Source organism: Lampetra fluviatilis, chromosome 42 (genome assembly GCF_964198595.1).
Source record: "Lampetra fluviatilis chromosome 42, kcLamFluv1.1, whole genome shotgun sequence".
NCBI lineage: Eukaryota > Metazoa > Chordata > Hyperoartia > Petromyzontiformes > Petromyzontidae > Lampetra > Lampetra fluviatilis.
Window position 1 is genome coordinate 9,167,526 of NC_136316.1, and position 20,098 is coordinate 9,187,623.

Below are 20,098 nucleotides of genomic sequence, written 5' to 3' on the forward strand. Positions count from 1 at the left end.
ATTATGACGATGTGACATTGGATGATCCCTTTCAACAACAAAAAACTAGAGTGTAATTGGTAATGGCCAAACATTCATGGTTCGTGGTTCGAACCCGGCAGGCCACCCTGGTTAGGACTATCTATAAAATACCCGTCACTTCCCAGTGAACGTTAAAGATGCCGTAACATCATTGGCAAGGAGCGTCGGTCATTGCCTGCTGGCATAATGGTAAACATTTTAGCCAGATTTGAAAATGACTTGCAAATTATTCCATTGGGATTACACACGGCAATGGTATCACCCCCCCTACCCCGCTACTGACCAAACTTGGCAGGACCCTCTTGAAAATTAGCCTTGAGACTTGGCGAGGCTATTCTGGGTGAACAAGTGTAGTGACAGTCTTGAGAAAGGACGTTTCTGGACACCGTGTGTGCAAGCATCGCCAACCCGGACCCGGTCGCAGTGAGCTTGGCGATGCTGAGAGAGCGACGTGCAGGGGTGCCTTAGGAGACAGCGGCCGTCATCCTAGAGGTCCAGACTCGCGGGTTTCCAGTCCTTCATAAATGCGGCCTCTTGCGGCAATGGCGACCGCTTGACAGATTTCGCTCCGCACTCAACTCTGCTGATCACCTGGCGATGCCTTTTCGGCCGCGTTGCTCTCTCGCTCTGGCCGGGCTGCGTCCCCTGGTTCATAGTGCCGCAACCGTCTCTCTGGCCTTGCCTCTGCCCACTGCCCTGTAGTTTAGGTCACCTTCTGACCCTTGGCGCCTGTGCGCGTGAGCGTGCCGTGAATATATGTCTCGCAGTGACTGAGGATTTTAAAATGTTTCGCTGCTGAGCGTGAGCGTTTACTGATGGTGCGTATGCTTCTGGGTTCTCTTTTCTGTGTGCGCGCGCGTGCGTGTTTGTGTGCGGGCGTCTGTTTGTGTGCGTGAACTGCGTGCGGTGGTGATGGATGGTGATGTGTGGCATGGTGTGTGCATTCTTGTCTGCTCGTGTGGTTTCCTGCATGGTATTTCGCCCTGCATGGTGTTGTGTCCTGCATGTTGTGGTGTTCTGTGTGCTGTGATGTCCTGTACTGTGTGCTGCTCTGTATCGTGTGGTGTGCTGTATGGTGTGCTGTCCTCAATGGTGTTCTGCATGGTGTGCTGTCCGGCATGGTGTCCTGTGTGGTGGGGTGTCCTGCATGGTATCCTGCATGGTACCCGATATGGTGTGGTGTCCTGTACTGTGTCCTGTACTGTGTGGTGTCCTGCATGGGGTGTTGTTCTGTGCGGTGTGTCCTGTATGGTGTGCTGCTCTCCGTGCTTGTTGTTCTTGATGTGTCTTGCCGCCTGCGACCCGGCGTGGTGCGCTGCATGGCATGGCGTACCTGTTGCCGCCGTATCCCACGACGCGGCACCCCTCCTGCCACGTCGTGCCGCGCGGTGCTGTGCGCGTGCCGGGTGTGGTGTGTGCGGTGTGCGGTGTGTGCTGTGTGTGCCAAACGATTGCGCGGTGTGGCCGGGGACGCGCAGCTGCTGCGACAACCTGTGCTGCCTGTGCCGGCGGCACAAGGAGCTCAAGCCGCGCACCGTGTGGCTGGGCCACCCCGAGAAGAGCGAGGAGAAGTACCCGCGCAACGCCATCAAGAACCAGAAGTACAACGTGTTCACCTTCGTGCCGGGGGTACGTGCCGCACGCACGCACGCACGCACATACTCGGTGGCGCCACTAACAACGCTACCCTTGGTTTTTCACTGCTATTGGCCCAGTATTGAACTTGCCCTGGGGCTGCCCTCATGATTGTGGTATAAATTGACAAAAATAAATAATCCGCCCCCTATCGATTCACGTACATCATTGAAAAATGCACCGTGCTTGTACAATTTTAGATTGTTCCATCGAATACATCTTTGCGGAGTGCGTTATCAGCGGTGTGCAATGGCCGAATGAGAATGCTTTACCACCGCTGGCTGTACAAACGCAGCCGCACAACTGAATCCACGCAATGAGTGAGCACTTTACGTGCGGACTTTGACGTCAGAGGTACCGCTCGGCTTTTGCAGTGGAAACCAACGCCGGTGCCTCCCGGGACCCACAAGCGCTTGTGCTGCAATCGAAACGTCGTGGGTTTTTTTGCTCTTATTTTTATTTTATTTGTACTTAAAATAGCATTTTATTTTTATTTTATTTTCTATGTACGTGACTTCACCGAAAGAACCAAGAATATAGTCGTGTATAGTGTAGTGTATAGTGTAGTGTATAGTGGTGTAAAGAAGAACCCCTCTTAACGACGGGCCTCCATAGAGCCCAATGTTGTTCGCTTACCGACCATTCCCATTTTAACGATGGGCTGTTGTAGGTACAGTAAATATTAATTAATGCATTGATTAACCATGTTTCTGTGAATATTATGTGTTTATCATGTCATTCATATATTTATGTATTAATATCCGAGGTTTAAACATTATTAAGTAGGTTTTTTGGGTGAAAAAGGGTAACTTTCGATGCTATCGAAACGAATTACGCATTTAACGTGTATTTCCCTTACCCGGTTAATCACCACATCACTTAACGACCGGTTTCGTGGAACCAATTACCGTCGTTAAGAGGGGTTCTACTGTACGTTCAAGTTCTCTCGCACCGTATGTAGCCAACCGTGCTAATCGGAGGTGTGGGGGATGGACAACAAACTAAACACACAAAGCCGCCCTCGCTTGTGGGAGGGGCCGCCTGTCACAGAGGGCCCTTGGCCCACTAACGAGCGCAGGGTCTCGCGCTCTCACAACAGCTCGGCTGTGGTGGCCCACACGGCAGCTCTCTCTCGTGGGCCGCGTGCGGCAGCCTTCTCACGTCCTTTGGGTGAGAGCCCCATGAGATTCGTTGTCTCCAGTAATAGCACGGTGACCAGAATCACGTTCTAATGTTTTACACCTCCGATGAGCACGGTTGGCTACATACGGTGCGAACATGCATACTTTAGCTGCTTGAAATGCATCCCACTTTGAATTTGATTGCAACTTTGAGCGTGGTACGGAACGACCCGCGCTCTGTGGCTGATTTCACAGGACGTGTAGCGACAGTAAAATAATACACCTTAGAAATGACAGCAGGTTGCGGGGATTTTAATGGGTGCCTTCGCCGCGTTAAATAGGCCGCAGACATTTTGCCCGCGCGTGCCGGCCTCCATTCAAGACGGCGCTCGCAACACGCAACGGGCACGTGGGGCAGAGACCTGTCCCATCATCCCATTCAGCTCGTTCCGTCTAAGCACACGCATGCACACACACACGCACGCGAGAGAGATATATTTTGTATCGCGCGCACACCCTCGCCCGCGTCCCCACGGGGGCATTTCGCCCGTTATTGATAAAAAGTAAAGAAATGAAATGATCGCCGGTCACACTGCCCCCGACCGCGGGAAGGCTTGCGCTGAGCGCCCCCCGGATGCCTCGTTCGCTGAGATCGCATCCCAGCCGTTTTAGCAGCCCAGCTCCTCCACGCCCCCCCCCCCCCTCCGTTTACGATTGCCGGCCGACAGACCGTTCTCTTGATGTGCAGCTCAATGACGGAGGAATCGTCCCCAGGCCCCGCCGCGCTCGCTTCGGCTGCGTTGTCGCCCGCTCCGCCGGATTTTGATGCACGGCGTTAATATTTGCGTGCCCGCGTCGGCGTTGTCGTGCAGGTGTTGTACCAGCAGTTCAAGTTCTTCCTCAACTTGTACTTCCTCGTGGTGGCATGCTCGCAATTCGTGCCCGAGCTGAAGATCGGGTACCTCTACACCTACTGGGCACCGCTGGTACGTGGTGGCCGAGCGAACGTCGTGAGCGCGGGCAGTTGGGGCGGTGGCAACGACCAGAGTTCGATTCGCCACCCATGGCCAACATTGGTGACATATATTTGAACGTGGTCCTGCCTGGACCTTCCCTAGGTCGACTCGGCCTTAAATTAATACCTGCTGCATTGTGTATTGGCGCACCGCCTTCGTAGGTGCTCGGTGACAGCACTTGCCCCAACAGCCTGTATAGCTATATGGGGGATCTTAGTCTTTGTGCCCATTCATCCATTATGAATGGGCACAAAGGCACTGATACATCTGTACATTTTGATTCTCAAGCTCACGATGCACTCCTCAAATTGTGTGCGCAATAACATCTTGCATCAAACCTTTTTTTTCCCATTCCATTTTATTTACATTCATTATGCCGCTTGCGATCGCTCTACGTTAGCTCTGCGGCCACCGGAGACGCTACCTTTCACTGCGTTGGTGAAACGCCACGTCGCTGAATAGAATCGCGACCCCGGGTGGGGAGAATTGACGATGCTCCGGGAGCCCGCGAGAGCGCGCGCTGTCGCGCGTCAATCTTCGCCGACCCGCCCATCCTGGACATCTGTGATGAAGAGCCTCATGGCTCGTCGGGTTCCTCCCGTCTCAATGAAGATGCCGATGATTCTGAGTGCAAATTCGAGGTGCGGCTGTTGATGTTCAAAAGCAGCGGCACGTGTGCGTCCCAGAGACAGCGGATACGGGGAGAGGTGTGGGTGTGTGTGTAGACATTTAGCTGAGGTGTAAATGAAGACACGTAATGTGTAGAAGACGGTCTTCAGCAGAAGATAAGTGGAAGGTCTTGAGCCTGGATTTGATTAGGGGCAGGTAGTCGGCAGCACGGAGAGCTGGGGGGGGGGAGGGAGTTCCAGACCCTGTTTGGCACCGTCAGAGAAGGAGTGGAGGTTGTTGGCAGAGGGTTTCAAGAGACACGTTTGATTGGCTGTAGCGAAGAGCAAACTATGGGCAACACGGTGAGATAAGATGCGAGATGTCGGCAGGGGCAAGTCTGTGGAGTGTCTCTTGAGATGTTGCGCGTGATCGTGTCGTTACCGTGGGATTCGGTTGGGAGCTCGCAGAGGTAACGGAAGGTTGCGGTGGTGTGACCTCGGGTCATGGGTGTGGGTCTGCGCTCTTGTGGCACCCTGGATCATCGGGAGTTTTGAGAGGGAGGGACTTGGGTAGGCCGTAGAGCATGCAGTGGCAGTGGACGAGTTGGATATAACGGGAACTGCCCCCTTCTCGTTTGTGGAGGGGGAAATCGACTTAATTGTCACGCGTCATAAAATGTCTAACTCCGTGTGCATGGGCGAGTCTCAGTTCACACAAAGACAAAGATCCCCCATATAGCCTTAAGAGACTGTTGGGGCAAGTGCTGTTAGCAAGCACTTATGAAAGCCGGCACTGCACACAGGGGGGAGAGTGGCCAACACCACGCCCGGCCGCCTTTGTCTTCCTAGTGGCAATGTTTTTACACAAAGCACTAGGAACTCCATTGAGGCTGAGTCGACCTACACGTGTGTGTGAGTGTGACGAGCCCATAGCCCGCGCCATCCATCACGTCGATAACTCTGCGCTTCCACCGCCACCACCACCACCACCCCCGCCACCACCGCCGCGTTCAGTTCGGGGAGAGGGGAAGGGGCCTTTCCGCGGCCATTAATCCTCCTCATACAAAAGCCACCGCGACTGTTTAGGCTGATGATCGCCCGCTTTGTTGTTTAATTAGTCTTGGAGTAAAATTGCCCGCGATCACTCACGCTCCTCGTGGGGCAGCTCGGAGAGCGCCGCCGACAGATTGCCCTTCGGGGGACGGTGAGATTTATCCGCGTGCCCGTCGCCGCTCTGATCGATACCCGCGCGGCCCCCACTCCCCCCACTCCCCGCACCGCGTAGGGCTTCGTGCTGGCCGTCACCATGTTCCGCGAGGCCCTGGACGAGCTGCGCAGGTTCCAGAGAGACAAGGAGATGAACTCGCAGCTCTACAGCAAGCTCACCGTACGAGGTGGGCCTCCGCGCCACGCACGCGCCAAGCACGGGCGTGATGTGTGCACGTTCACTCTCAACATTTCTTGGTGGATCGAGGGGAAGGTTTTGTTGCCGTGGTTGATAAGCCACACTGCACGTTTGACTTCATGATGACGTAAATCACGCACGATATGTGCACGTGTTTAAAGTAGCGCTGCACGAATATTCCGTGCAAAGTTTGCTCTGGACACCGGGATTTACGCTGCCGTTGGTTTGCTGTTATTTTTTTATGATTCCGCTTGTTCACCCGGTGAAGTCTCACCGAGTCTCAAGACCCATTTCCAGGAGGGTCCCATCAAGTTGTTGCAGGAGGGGGTGATGTTGCTGCTGCTGCTGTGTAATCCCAGTTGAGTAATTTGTAGGTCATTTTAAGCATTGGGGTGTTTTGCCCAATTGCAGAGACATTCTATGATCTTCTCAGCAATGGCAGGAAACTGCAGAACCCAGAGGACACCCATGCAGGACAGGGGGGAGAGCATACAAACGCCACACAGATGGTCACCCGAGTCGGGAATGGAACCTCTGCCCTTCTCGCTGCAAGGCACGCATGTAATCACTGCCCACCCTGTAGTCGGTGACACTGGGACACATTTCCTCCGCGTTTTTATATTCGATACTGTGCCTCTGTGAGGACGTGGCTATGCCACCTTCATCGTTTTAATCGTCATCGCAGTTCGACAACCCTCCCTGGGGGGGTACGGTCGTGAAATGTCAACCTTTTTAAACGGCCCCCTGCATTAATAGTAAAGTCGCATTGCGTTGTGTTTTTTGTTAAAGACTGCGGCAAGTTTCTGGGACTCCAAGGTAGTGATGGGGACGATCGCCCCCCCCTCCCCCGTCCCCCCCCCCCCCGCCCGCCTTGGATCCACCGCAGGCCACCGGTGATCACGTCACCAAAACTGGTCCCCGAGCTCGTGGAAACGAGACCCTGCGAATCGTCGCCCATCGGTCCGCCCATCGGGCAGCGCCGCATTGTCGCCGCCTCGCCCGGGACAAAGCCCCCCGAGTGGAGGAACGTTAGACCTGCCGCAGACGTCTCTTGGCCCTAGACACGGCGTGGCCGCGGGGATATCACGATACCGGACCATCCTTCATTACCCCCCCACCCCACCCCCTGTGCAGGGGTAACCACCACATCGCATCCGATAGCCACGCGATTTCATTAAAGTCTCATGATGTCGCGGCTGGCTGGTGAAAATTTAATTGTCGGGCTTTGCATATGAAAGGCGCGTGTCCCTATGTCACTGTGACTAATGGCATTAGGTGCAGGCCGTTATTTATATATTTAAAATGAAACCCCTGCTCCCGGCACGGCCGCGCCCGTGACGTCGCGAGATTGGGGGCGTGACGCGTCTTCTGCCGTCCTGGGTCTTTGATGCCAATTAACGGCGGGTGGCAGGGCGGCGCAGCGGCAGCGCTCGTGTCTCGCAGCAACAAAGCTTCCTGGGTTCGATTCCCCGATGCGGGCTCCTTGCATAGAATCTGTGCATTCTCTCTCCCCCTGTTCTGCGTCCGTTTACACCCGGTTCTCCATTTTCCTCGCATAGCTAATGAAAAAAACAACACGGTGTTGGCCAAAACATCCTAATGCTGAAACAATCACCAGCAAATTACTCAATCGGGATAACACACACAGCAGCAGCAGCAACATCTTGTCTTATTATTTTAATTCAGATAGGGCCTTGCTCAAAGTGCTGAACAAAGAATTAGCTATTTGTAGACTAGACGAGTGTGGTGAGATGAGATGTTTAGAAGGATGGTAGCGCATGATGAATATGACCATGCGTGGAATAAACGATGATGGTGAGAGTGACAGTGAGTGGTTGATGATGATGATGAGTGAGTGAGTGTGATGAATGGGTAGGGGAAGTTGGGAAGAGGGACGGAGTCAGTGAATGGGATGGGAGGGGGAAGGGGAGTTTGGGTAAGCGGGGGATAATCAGTCAGGGCTTTAAGGGAAGAATGAACAATATACAACGGGTCCCCTACTGCGAAAACTTGGCAAGACCCTCCTGATGGAGTCTTGAGCCTCGGCGAGGCTTTCCAGGGTAACCAAGCGGAATCTTCTTCTTGTCGTGCGGCTGCTGATTGTTGATGCAGAGCAACGACTACAATTTCACATTCAGGTGGTCAAGCCCAGACAACTGCACCAGGAGCAGCGGATTGTTAATCGACGTATTTGTGAATCGGGGCATTGCGTCGTTATACATTGTTACGGTCTGTTATGAATGATCCGCGTTCGCACACTACTGGAGAGATTTTTTTTATCGTGACAAAAGCGCAAGCCCGTTACAGCATGTTGCATAGCTTACTCGACCAGGTGACATCCATAATGCAGGTTTTTTTGGGTTAGATCGCATAAATATATAAATGTGTCGTTAAACACGCCACCACCCGACGCAGCCAATTAGTAAGGGTTGTCACGTAAACAGAGCGTGCCAATTTGTTACTAGTACAGCACTAACCGGTGTGCTGGAGAGCCAAGCCACAACATTTCGCGGAACGCAATCCCAACGCGACTGAACCATTTTAGAGAAGAGGTGGGGCCTGCTAAACACTCATGTAGAGTTTAGAATTTCCATTTGTGCATCATGTATCCGCATCCACTGCCATGGTTTGTGCAGTGGATGCGGCTTAGGGTGGACGGGGAGCTTCGTGGAAGATCAAACCCCGGGATTCGAGCGAGCGTAATGGTGACGACGAATACGGGAAGTGAAAGTGGCGACGTTGCCGCCGTCGCGTTTCACCGGCGGCCTCGCGTCGCCGTGGGATTTTAATCTCCGCCGAGTGTGCCGCCCCCCCCCCACCACCACCGTGCCCATCAGGACGTGCGGCGTCACCAGTCCCGCGGCCACCGCGGGCAGAGCGTGTAGCACCGCGGTGAGACACAGGTGCTAATATAATAATGGACCTCCGGTCTGTGGAAAGGGTTTACGGAATCACCGAATCTTGCAAAATTTTCATTATTTGTTATAAATTTTTACAAAGTCTAATTAACAAGAAAATCCTCTGATAGCTCAGTTAAAAGTATTATTTCTTTGGACCATAAAAACTGATATATAGCATATCTTCATATTAATTTATAGGAAATTGATGACATTTTATTTAAATTGAAAGTATAAAGCAGCTGACGTGCACTTAAGGTTTGGATTCTCACAGAGGAGGGTGAATGGCTCCGATAGCTTGAGCTGGTGTCACCCAGGGGCACGAATCAGGCCCTGGCTCAGAGTCCCTGGCTCCCTGGCTCCCAAGCTCCCCCCGGCTCCCAGGCTCCCACGCTTTTCAGTACTCAATCTTCCTCGGCTCCCAGCTTTCCAGGTTCCCAGGTTCCCAGGTACCCAGGTTCCCCAGCCCCTAGGCTCCCAGGTTCCCCAGCCCCTAGGCTCCCAGGTTCCCCAGCCCCTAGGCTCCCAGGTTCCCCAGCCCCTAGGCTCCCAGGTTCCCCAGCCCCTAGGCTCCCAGGTTCCTCAGCACCTAGGCTCCCAGGTTCCCCAGCCCCTAGGCTCCCAGGTTCCCCAGCCCCTAGGCTCCCAGGTTCCTCAGCCCCTAGGCTCCCAGGTTCCCCAGCCCCTAGGCTCCCAGGTTCCCCAGCCCCTAGGCTCCCAGGTTCTTCAGCCCCTAGGCTCCCAGGTTCCCCAGCCCCTAGGCTCCCAGGTTCCTCAGCCCCTAGGCTCCCAGGTTCCCCAGCCCCTAGGTACCCAGGTTCCCCAGCCCCTAGGCTCCCAGGTTCCCCAGCCCCTAGGCTCCCAGGTTCCCCAGCCCCTAGGCTCCCAGGTTCCTCAGCCCCTAGACTCCCAGGTTCCCCAGCCCCTAGGCTCCCAGGTTCCCCAGCCCCTAGGCTCCCAGGTTCCCCAGCCCCTAGGCTCCCAGGTTCCCCAGCCCCTAGGCTCCCAGGTTCCTCAGCCCCTAGGCTCCCAGGTTCCTCAGCCCCTAGGCTCCCAGGTTCCCCAGCCCCTAGGCTCCCAGGTTCCCCAGCCCCTAGGCTCCCAGGTTCCTCAGCCCCTAGGCTCCCAGGTTCCCCAGCCCCTAGGCTCCCAGGTTCCTCAGCCCCTAGGCTCCCAGGTTCCCCAGCTCCTAGGCTCCCAGGTTCCTCAGCCCCTAGGCTCCCAGGTTCCCCAGCCCCTAGGCTCCCAGGTTCCCCAGCCCCTAGCCTCCCAGGTTCCTCAGCCCCTAGGCTCCCAGCCCAAACGGTGGACCAGGCCCTCGTGTGTCACCACCAATGGCTACACTGAAGCCGTGGTCCACACATTGGACATTTGCTCGATTCAACTCTGATTTTAGCTTTACAATCTCAGCATTAAAGCACTGTAGATGTAATCGGGAAGAGGAGGAGGTCAAGATGGGTGGGACACGGGTGCGGAGTGGAGGCGGAGCGCAGGTGACCGAGACTGGTATTGGAGAGGCACTCAGAGGGCAGAGACCTCAAGTCAGATGGTGGGAAACTCAAAGGGCGGACTTCAAGAGGTCAAATATCGAGTGTGCAACAACTGGCAGGATCTGGCAGAAGTAAGGAAGCGATGTTTATGTGTGCTGGAATTACTGGTAACGGACCTGATGGCCTCATCAACTTTTGACCTATGCGGCATAACGACACAGCTAGGCATCGTTGTTGTGGTCGTGGAAAGAGGTCCATTGAATCATCATTGTCATCGTCATCCTTTCATTAGTAAATATTTACTCATGCAGCCTTGTCTCAAAGCACACTCAGTTTGTACAGCAGCAGTACTAATCTTAATCAAGGGAAACACATCAGCCAAGAAGCCAATTAATTAAACCACTTTGCATTTAAAATTAATAAGAATGCCGAGCTACCAACAGATTTGTTATTAAAAGAATATGACCTCTATCTTAGATAAACCAACATCACTTTTTAATTAGCTGCATTTTACACGTGCGTAATATACAGCCTAACAATCATGCCATTTTAAGCCGCTCTTTACATCAGACTCGCGGTGTGTGGACGGTCGCTATTCATTGATTGCGCTCGTCTGCGTGCATCTATGTGACGTAGCCGTGTGTTCGGAGCCTACGGAAAGGTTGTTGGGGATTGTGGTTGTTTACGTAGAAGATGCACAGACGATGTCATTTCCTCTCCTCGAGTTTTCGTTCATGCAAGAGGCCACGTGCTGTCCAGCCGGAACCACGTGACTCGCCCTGTCAAGCACGGGGCCCACACGTGTCAGAATTTCAATGTTTGTTTTGGACTTGAGGAATCTGATGAGCTGTGAAGCTCTTTTTTTCACAGATGTCCAGTCGGTCCAGTCGTGTCCTTTCTCACCGGGCCAGGATCGCGGATGTGTTTCGTCATCCACTTCACACGCACAGCCTCTTTTATCAATCCACTGCTGGATGAGGGGTCTCCCCGTGCCGTGCAGGTCGCGGGGTTGTTAATTGACTGTGCTTCATCACGCTGTTCAGTGCGGGAATGGTGAAAGCAGGGAGCGTAGAAGTACAGTCAAGCAATGGTTGTTGTCACACTGCCCTCTGCTGCCCACCACGTTCGTGCCCGCATCCTCCGAGAGCCTGCTTGCGTGTGGTGGTCTCCCAAAGTCAGCAGTGACATCTACTGACCTGGAGCTAAGCTCAGAAACGCACAGGGGCTCTACTGCGGTCGTCAGTGATCGCCTCGTGTGCGTGTGCGTGTGCGTGCGGAAGGATGGGAAACTTACGATAAGCTCATCACCCAGGGCCGTCGTTATAATCCTCACCTCGTAATCGGAAGGTCGCAAGCTCCAAATCTTCGTTTGGCAATCAATGGAGCCCATCGTCTCGTTCAGGTCAATGCAATAAGTACCACAGTTGTGGGAAGTCACCAGTGGTCATCTCGTAGGGAGATGACTGGGCCGTTTCGTTTGAAGTGGGGAATTTTTTTCTTACCTCTCTCCTAGGGGCCCGCCTCTAGAAATGAGGGCCACCCCATTCCTCGTGTGAGCAGGGACAGGGGGTGGTCCTCTCGGCTTGGCCTGTCCGGCCGAGCCGGCGTGAGCCTGGCGAGCGGCCCCCCGAGCGGGGTGCGTGTTCTGATTGCGCTGTGCGTGCCCGGCAGGTGTGGCGAAGGTGAAGAGCTCAGACATTCAAGTGGGCGACCTCATCATCGTTGAGAAGGTGAGTGCTGTGCACACCTCTTCGCTCCCTGGTGCGAGTGAGCGGGCTTGTGGGTGGGTGGGCGAGCGGGCGAGTAGGCGAGCGAGCGGGCGGGCGAGCGAGTTCTCGCTGTGGAGAGACGGCGGTGGTGACGGCGCCAGCCACCGCCACGTGGCGTCCGTGTCGTTAAAACACGCGGCCTCCGTGTGCAAGCACCAAAAATCATTAAAATGAAAATAACTTCAAATGATCCCACTTAGGAGCTTTCAAAATTAATAAAAGGAATTCGGCTATAATTTGCACATCAAAATCCAATGATCTGTCTGCGACAAGAATGACATTTAATTTAGCGCGGTACAAGATTATTATTATTTATATTTTTTCATGCGCAGGAATTATCAGGCGCATGGATTATTGCCGCTTGCTTTAGGGGTTTCCTAACAGCTATTGACAAATGCCATCACACTCGCCGCAGTTTGTAATAAACGTCCCCGCCGCGCTTATTTGTGATATTTCATGACCGCGACTCCGCTCTCCTAGCACAATTGTACCATCCTGCTTGATTACATTAATGTCTCTAATCGTCCTGACATTTTTTGACGTGAAGTGGATTACATTTGTTCGCTTTCATTGCGCGCGGTGAGCTGGCACTCCTGCTAACCGATTTGTGCAGCGCTAACTTTGTGGCCGACGCATTTTTTTTAAGTGATTTTCTTTCATTGAAGTTCACACACAACAATGTATGCTTCCCAAGTACTTTCCACACCGTGGTTTTCTAAATACTTTTACAAATGCCGCTGCAGTTGCGCTATATTTTACGCGCTACAGCTGCAGACATGAAGCACGGTTAAGATGATCTCTATCGTCATCATCATCGTCGTCGTCGTCACGATCTGGCAAAGTTTCACGTGGGAGTTCAGCAGTAGTGGGTGTTCAGTCGCGGATGCCGCTTGTTTGCAGAGGTTCGTGGTTCGAACCCGGCAGGCCTCCCTGGTTGATACTGCGGGTGTGTTAACCGTAAAATCCTACGCGCCGTCTGCTTCACAGTGGACGTTAAAGATCCCACGATGTAATTCACAGTGACGAGGCCATTGTGTGTCCGCGGCACGGTCCAAATTAGAAAATTTCACCAAAATTTCTCAATTGGGGTTACGCACAGCAACATTGCCCCCTACCGTGAGACGGCTGCGTGGCACCTTCGTGTGACGGTCACATTGCGCCACAAGACTTATTCAGACGTGGTCTCAACATGGAAATGTGGAATTTCCACTACCAGCTCAGGCACAGCACACACGGGGTCGATGATTCGCGCGTTCGCCCACCGAGATGTCGCGGCCCGCTGGTGCTGAGGCCGCTGTGCTCGGCACGCCCGATTTGGTTCCGCCGCGCGCATCGTCCCGGCAGCGGCGAGCACAAGGCCTCACGTTGTTCCGTGGTTTTGCCTTTCCCGTTTAGAATCAGCGTGTTCCGGCAGACATGATCTTCTTGAGGACTTCAGAGAAATCGGGTAAGCGATGTTTGTTACCCTTAAACATTTTAGCACCCCATCTTTCTTCGTTGGCCACGTCTCGAAATGCAAACTACCAATCCGTGTAGAAACTGGTTAAACGTAAGGTTGATGGTGCCGATTCACCACAGGGTGAATCTCCAAACATATTGGGCAAAGAAAGTTTCGTGAAAAGTTGTGGAATCCCTGCGCGCAATTCATTGCATCTGACGAACAATCGTTCAATTGTATCTTAAACTCGCTGTTTCACTCTTTCGGCTGTATTGTCAGAGAGTGAACAGCGATTGATTGAGCCAATCGATCGCTGCGTCTGAGAGCTGGCGGTGGGTTCACCGATCGGGTATTTGTTGGGCGCTTCTTGTTTGAAGCCCGCTCGTTGCTCGACGCCGAATTGCGTCTCCGTCTCGCTCGCTCTCCGTTGTTCTAAGACCGACCTGCGCACGCGCCGCTTCCTCGGCTCTCGTGAGTGAACATCGTTCCCGCCGTCGCTCGCGCTCGTTACGTAACTCGCGACGCGCCGCCGGTTGATCTGCGGAGAGGAAAGGGCGCCGCCTGCCACTGCTATCGGTGGCCCGGCCGGGCCCGGCAGGAGCGTGTAGGTTCCTCCGCCGGTGGGCCCGTGGGCACCGTAGGGGCACGGCCGCTCCGCCGTAATTCCAGCCGGTGGCGGCGGCATGGGGGCTCTGCGTCCCATCACTTATTCACTCGTTTCCACGCTCGTTTAGGGCAAGCGGGGGTCCACAGCCGACGCTTGCGAGCGTTTAGATTATCGACGTGGCCAGTTCTCGGCGTTTACTCTGCATTCGTCTGATAATGACAAAACTGTTTCCGATCAGTGCATTCAATGTATCCTTAATTAGTCTTGAATGAATACCCAGCACAGTGTCATGAACTATTGGGCGCCACGCACGGCTGCAGCACAGTGAATGGCAAGCTGCCCCGCGCAGCAAGCAGCCGTGCACGGGAGCAGTGGAGGGCTCGTTACGCAAAACCAGGCCGCGTGGAGCGGTGCGAGTGTGATGCCGTGAGCCGGAGTCGGCGAGGGACGGAGGCAGAGTGGAGAAGGAGCGCGTGGCGAGCGCCGGTGCTGGCAGACTGCGCGTGCCCTCGTGGGCGTGCGCTGTGCCGCTAATCGCTTGTTCCTGCTCCGCTAATAAACTCAACGCTCCTCGAGCGCGGCGACTGAGTGAAACGCGGCGCGGCCCCCGCGCTGTGCAATCGGATAGCGGTGCACTTTACAATTTAATAACTCAGATACACTTTCACGGTATTAATCTTATGTAATGGCTACTCTGATGAAAAATTAATGCCGGTGTGAAATGTAGAAGTTTGACTTTTTTCTGCCGTTTGCTGGCATCCAGACACTCGGATATTGATTTGTTTTCAAGTGAACAATATCGTACACGAAGGGCCTTTAATTATGGAATTACACTGGGACGTGCGGCCTCAGTTCATTCGGCGGCTGGGCCCCACAGCCTTGTTAATGCAAATTTAATTAAGCAGAAAGCCTCTTTATTCTTCCTGGCAAAATCCTAATCTACTTACCAGAGTCGCGTCTTTCGCTGTTAACGTGCGGCCGCCGGCGAACGTTACTTTATTTGGGGGCCAGTCTGCCGGGGGGGGGGGGGGGGGTTTGCAGAAGAAGAGCAGACGATTCCTGAAGTCTGGGCGGCTGGGAGTGCCGGCACTCGCGTGCCAGTCCGGGTAGAGTTCACCAGCTCACGCGGCAGTGGGGTTCACCAGCTCACACCGGAGTGGGGTTCACCAGCTCACGCGACAGTGAGGTTCACCAGCTCACTCGGCAGTGGGGTTCACCAGCTCACACGGCAGTGGGGTTCACCAGCTCACGCGGCAGTGAGGTTCACCAGCTCACGCGGCAGTGGGGTTCACCAGCTCACACGGCAGTGGGGTTCACCAGCTCACACGGCAGTGGGGTTCACCAGCTCACACGGCAGTGGGGTTGACCAGCTCACACGGCAGTGGGGTTCACCAGCTCACACGACAGTGAGGTTCACCAGCTCACGACAGTGGGGTTCACCAGCTCACTCGGCAGTGGGGTTCACCAGCTCACACGGCAGTGGGGTTCATCGACGTCACGCTGTTAGGACCCTCCAGCGACGTCCTGGCCACGTGCGTAGGGAGAGTTGCCCGAGCGCCCATCTGCTGTCGAGCAGTACACGCTCAAGAGCCTGTGACACCGTTCACAGGGGTGGGCCACTGTGTGCCCAGCCTCAGTTCCATCATTGAACAATACGTTTATACGGTATACGTGTAAAATACTGCACTTGTCATTACATTTTTGCGATCACCCTAATCTGCTTTGCAAAATTAGAAATCACATCCCTCTGAGAGTCTTCCTGTTCAAATGAGCCGCAGGACAGTGCCTCATCTTTGTTGGTCGCCTTGAGACATCGATGAAAATTCCATATTATCATGGCAAAGGCTAGTTTTTTTTCTCTATGATTATCAACCACATGAGGGTGATGGACAGAGTTAGCCCTTGAACTCCTGGGTTCAACGAGCTTCACTCGGAAAAAATAAACTTCTGATTGGAATTGGAATCATAACCGGAGCACTCGTCGTTTGTACGGAAACTACGAGGGGGTGTTTTCACGGCAAGCTCAATTGTGACAAGCGGAATACAATTGCCGGCGGCGCAAGCATTTTTGCGCGATTGTTCATCTCGAGGAGACGTCTACAACCGTGCGCACCGGATTATAACCAACTAACCATGAATTAACGAGCTAACTATTTTACCAGGTAAGGCCCACTGAGCGACCAGGCCACAAATGATAGCCCATTTAAGTGGCTTATTGTGTGGAAATTTATGGCAGCCAAATGCTCTAAATGCCTATTTCTGAATGTGGAGGGAAAAACCTGAGGTCTCGGAGAAATATCCACGCAACCACGGGCAGAGAGACACCGCAAACTACAAATATACAGCAGAGAGACACCGGGGGTGGTAGTTAACGTCTCGCCACCGTGGCACCCAAGATCCCCCAGCTCACGGTCGGAGAGTTGAGATTTCAGATCCCAGTCGGGCTCGACACTCCTGAATCATTGCCAACGACACGGCGACACAAGGCGCAGGGAAGACAGGAAGAGACGTTTGCGAGCGCGCGCCGGTCCGCGTGTGCGTTGCCATGCGCGCGCCGGCCGGCGGCGTCGCGGCAAGAGGCCACCACGCTCGCGCCGGCAGCGGCGGGGCCGTGGCCCAGACGCCGGAACGCTCGCGCATTTATTATGGCCGACTCACAAAAGGCGCCGCCGCGTCTCTCGCCACTTTTGTGTGTCACTCGAGCGGCCGAAATTACTGTAACGATTGACGAGCCTCGGTGACGTCGCCGCGGCGCGCGCTGTCTCGCGAAACGCGTCCGCGAGCACAAAAGCGCCGCTCACTGATGGATGCGCTGGCCGCCGGCCTTCGTGTCATATCGCCGCCGCGCCGCGGCAATTCATTTAACCCGGTATCATCCCCGGCCGCCCGCCAGAGTCCCCCTCTCCGCCCTCCGCCAGCCCTCGCCCCACAGCCCTCCCACCAACTTTGAGCCGGCTGAAAAAAACCTGAAGCCCCCCTCCCCCCCTCCACCCCCCACCCTCGGTTGAGACACCGGTGCCAGTATTGTGTGTCGCACGGGGCACAAAGGCGGCCCATCCTCTCAGACTACGCTCGTCAGATTGTCATCTCTCGTGCCGATAACAGCCGGGTGCGCCTTTCAGTACGAGAAGTGGGGAGCGTCGCGGAGAGCGCGTCGGCACGATCGCGTTACTTCGTATGCAAGTCTGATTGTCATAGAGCGCGGGCGGCTGACATTGACGGTGCCCACGGCTGGAATGACAGCGCGCGTAACGCAATATCTCGTGTAATGAGGCCTCCGTTCGAGGGCCGATTTTTTTTCTTTCTCTTTCTGTCTCGCGATCTCTTCAGCTGTTGCGGCACCCCCCCCCCACCACGTCCCCTTCTCCCCCCCACCGCCTCTCTCTCGCGCTCGCTCGCGCGCGGTTCCCGCACCTTCAATCGGCGTTTCGTTATAAGTGGCGTAATTGAATTGTAAAATATGGCCATCATGAAGCGGTCGTTCTTCATCGTTTTTTTCTTTCATCCGGACGTCAATACGAGGTCATTCGTCTTGACCCCCCCCCGGGTTTGAAGACGCGGCTCGGAGAATTCACGCTGGCGTTCTTGACAATAACCGCATGTAAGATGCCATCAGGCTCATCGATCTCACGCGGCGCAACGAGCACGGGGCGCCCTCTTGTTTAACGGCTCTCGCGCTCCCGTGACGCCCGATGTCCGTCGCGGTATTTACGTGGAGATGCTCCGCCCCGTGGCCGCGCACGTGAACGTCCCATTTCCCACCCGTGTTTTTCACTGCGGTGGCGGTGCCCGTGCCAACTCGGTTATTTCTGCTTTGGATACAAACTTGAGGAAATCGTTGCACCGAGCGGCTTGTGCCACAGGCTTTGAATTGTACCCAAGTAAATATCACAATTAAAATTACTTGTTTTTTGCAAGATGGACCTAGGTTGCTTTGTTATCTAAGAACGGTAATCGAATACGATTGGAGATGATAAGATCGTTCCATCGCAACGTACGAGCATCGTGCGGTGCCCGAGACCCCCCCCCCCCATCCCTGCCGTCATCCCTTCCGCTGCCTCCCGCACCCCGGGCTCCGTGCTCTTCGTCACAGAATTCACTGCAGTTGGCCACGTACAGAAACCACAACCACTGAAGTTACTTCACTACTCAGGTGGTACCAACCGGTGAAATACCCGGTTTGGGACCCGTGCACCGTGACCGTGGACTGAGGTGTTTACGAACGGATCGCAGCTTCTCAGCATTCGTGCGAAATCGACAGCGCGCGGGCGCCGCATGTGGCTCTCCGCACGCGGCTGTGAACCTGAACTTGAGCTTCTTTCCAAAAGCACATAATCGCCGGGCCTTCTAAAGAGCGCCCCAGACCCTGCACACGACGATCAGGCCGCACGCGCTCACGTGCCACTAGCACCTCCGCAGTACGCGGTACCGTTCTCCTGAACACGGTGCCATCGTGTGTGGGGGTATGCGGTGGCGTAGTGGTTAGCGCACCGCACTGTGAAATCCGAGTCCTGAGTTGTATTCCTGGCCACGGCTAACATCAGTGGTGAGTGATAGCTGGACCGGTCATGGCCCCCCTTCACTAAGCCGCGTTCACCAACGTGGTGCAATATGGTTAAACAACCCCCGTGACTGACGTGGCCCGGGCAGGCCTCTCACCTAGCACTGGATTGACTCGAGGATGAAACTGATGATTATTATTAACACTGCCATTGTAATTCCAAAGGAGAGCAATACTCGTGCAGAGATTACCTCCCATCTGTGTCTGCCTCGAACTCGCGACTCTAGCCCAGGTCTCGATTTGGCCGTCTGGCACGGCACGCAACGCAAACACGAATAGCAATGATTTATTTATTTGATTGCCCAGAGAAACCTGATGGAGTGTCAAGATCGAGTATCGGGACGCGCGCGACACCTTCACCGCTGTCTCAAACTCGACAGTGACGAGGCTGACGTGCGTCTTACAAATGTGGCAATTGCCACGGCGGGCAGAGGAGAAGCTAAACTTTCCTCGAGAGGAGCGAATGTTCATTTGGCGATACTGAGCCCTGCCATGGTAATGTGGCATTTGACACTCCAGGCTACCGTGGAGTTGAGCACGGTAGCCAATCGGCACTAGAAGTGACTCGCTCTCCCTGCGAGCTGCCAGGAGTGACCGAGGCCACAGCTTGCCTCGCCGCAGCCTCGACAGCGGGGCCCTCAACACCGGGAGCCGCGTTCCGGGGACGGTGCGGTGTCAGATTTAGCCACGGCCTGGTGGACTTTGTGCGGTCACTGGTAACCGGGCCGAGCCTGTCAAAGCCCCCTTCCCCCTGAGAACCCGGTGTTATTTTGCGCCGTTACCTGGATGCGAATCCAGTTGGCTCGGCCCTCTGATGCGGCGCTCCGCATCGCAACGATGCCGCGCTGGCAAGCGCGCGCACCGGATGCGATTACCGCGGCGCCTGTTGCAGTGGCGCGTTATGAAATGCACGTGCCGTAACGTCGCCGTTGATCAAGAGCTGCGGCACTCTCAATGTTGCCTCCTGCAAGGAGGTGGGGGGGGGGGGGGCGCCTGACCCAGCGGGACCCCTGCGGCTGAACCCAACACCGGGGCCGCGCACCCCCGTCTCTCCCATTCATCTGCTTCTTTAAAAATGCAAAGCAAAAACAAAATAAATCTTTGAGCGCACAAAGGGAACCCGTTGCTTGAAGAGTCACGCGCCTCTGCCAAGTGAACTCGCTCCGCTGCGAGGCCAGGATTAATTTTGTTTGAATTGCGTGTCAGACAGATTGCACGTTATGATGGTTGAGCGAATGGAGTGTGTGGAATTGGAGCAATGTGTGTTTGAGGTTTTTTTTCCCTCCAATATACATTTTGGCACCGTTAATATTTTACTTGCACCTCGGGGGGCCTTGCTGTAGATGAGGTTTTACCGTTACGTTGGACGTAGCCCAGCTCCGAGAGATAAAGCGGTCGGAGCGTATCAGCCGACTGACACGCGCCGCACTGGACGAGATGTAGCGGACGAGAGCGGGGGCTTGTGGATGTATGGATGTTGAACGCCTTTCGCATCGCGCGTAGCCAACCGTGATAATCGGAGGTGCGGTG

General features: G+C 54.7%; 1 protein-coding gene across 3 annotated transcripts in view; it reads left to right on the plus strand.

The window, feature by feature from the left end:
• ATP9B (ATPase phospholipid transporting 9B) overlaps positions 1-20,098 on the plus strand; it is a 120,084-nt gene that overhangs the window by 25,553 nt on the left and 74,433 nt on the right. For all 3 annotated transcript variants that reach the window (XM_078875795.1, XM_078875797.1, XM_078875798.1), the window contains 5 exons: positions 1,500-1,650; positions 3,650-3,763; positions 5,687-5,795; positions 11,865-11,923; positions 13,358-13,409. In XM_078875795.1, coding sequence (XP_078731921.1) covers positions 1,500-1,650; positions 3,650-3,763; positions 5,687-5,795; positions 11,865-11,923; positions 13,358-13,409 — 485 coding nt within the window. The remainder of the gene's footprint in view (positions 1-1,499; positions 1,651-3,649; positions 3,764-5,686; positions 5,796-11,864; positions 11,924-13,357; positions 13,410-20,098) is intronic.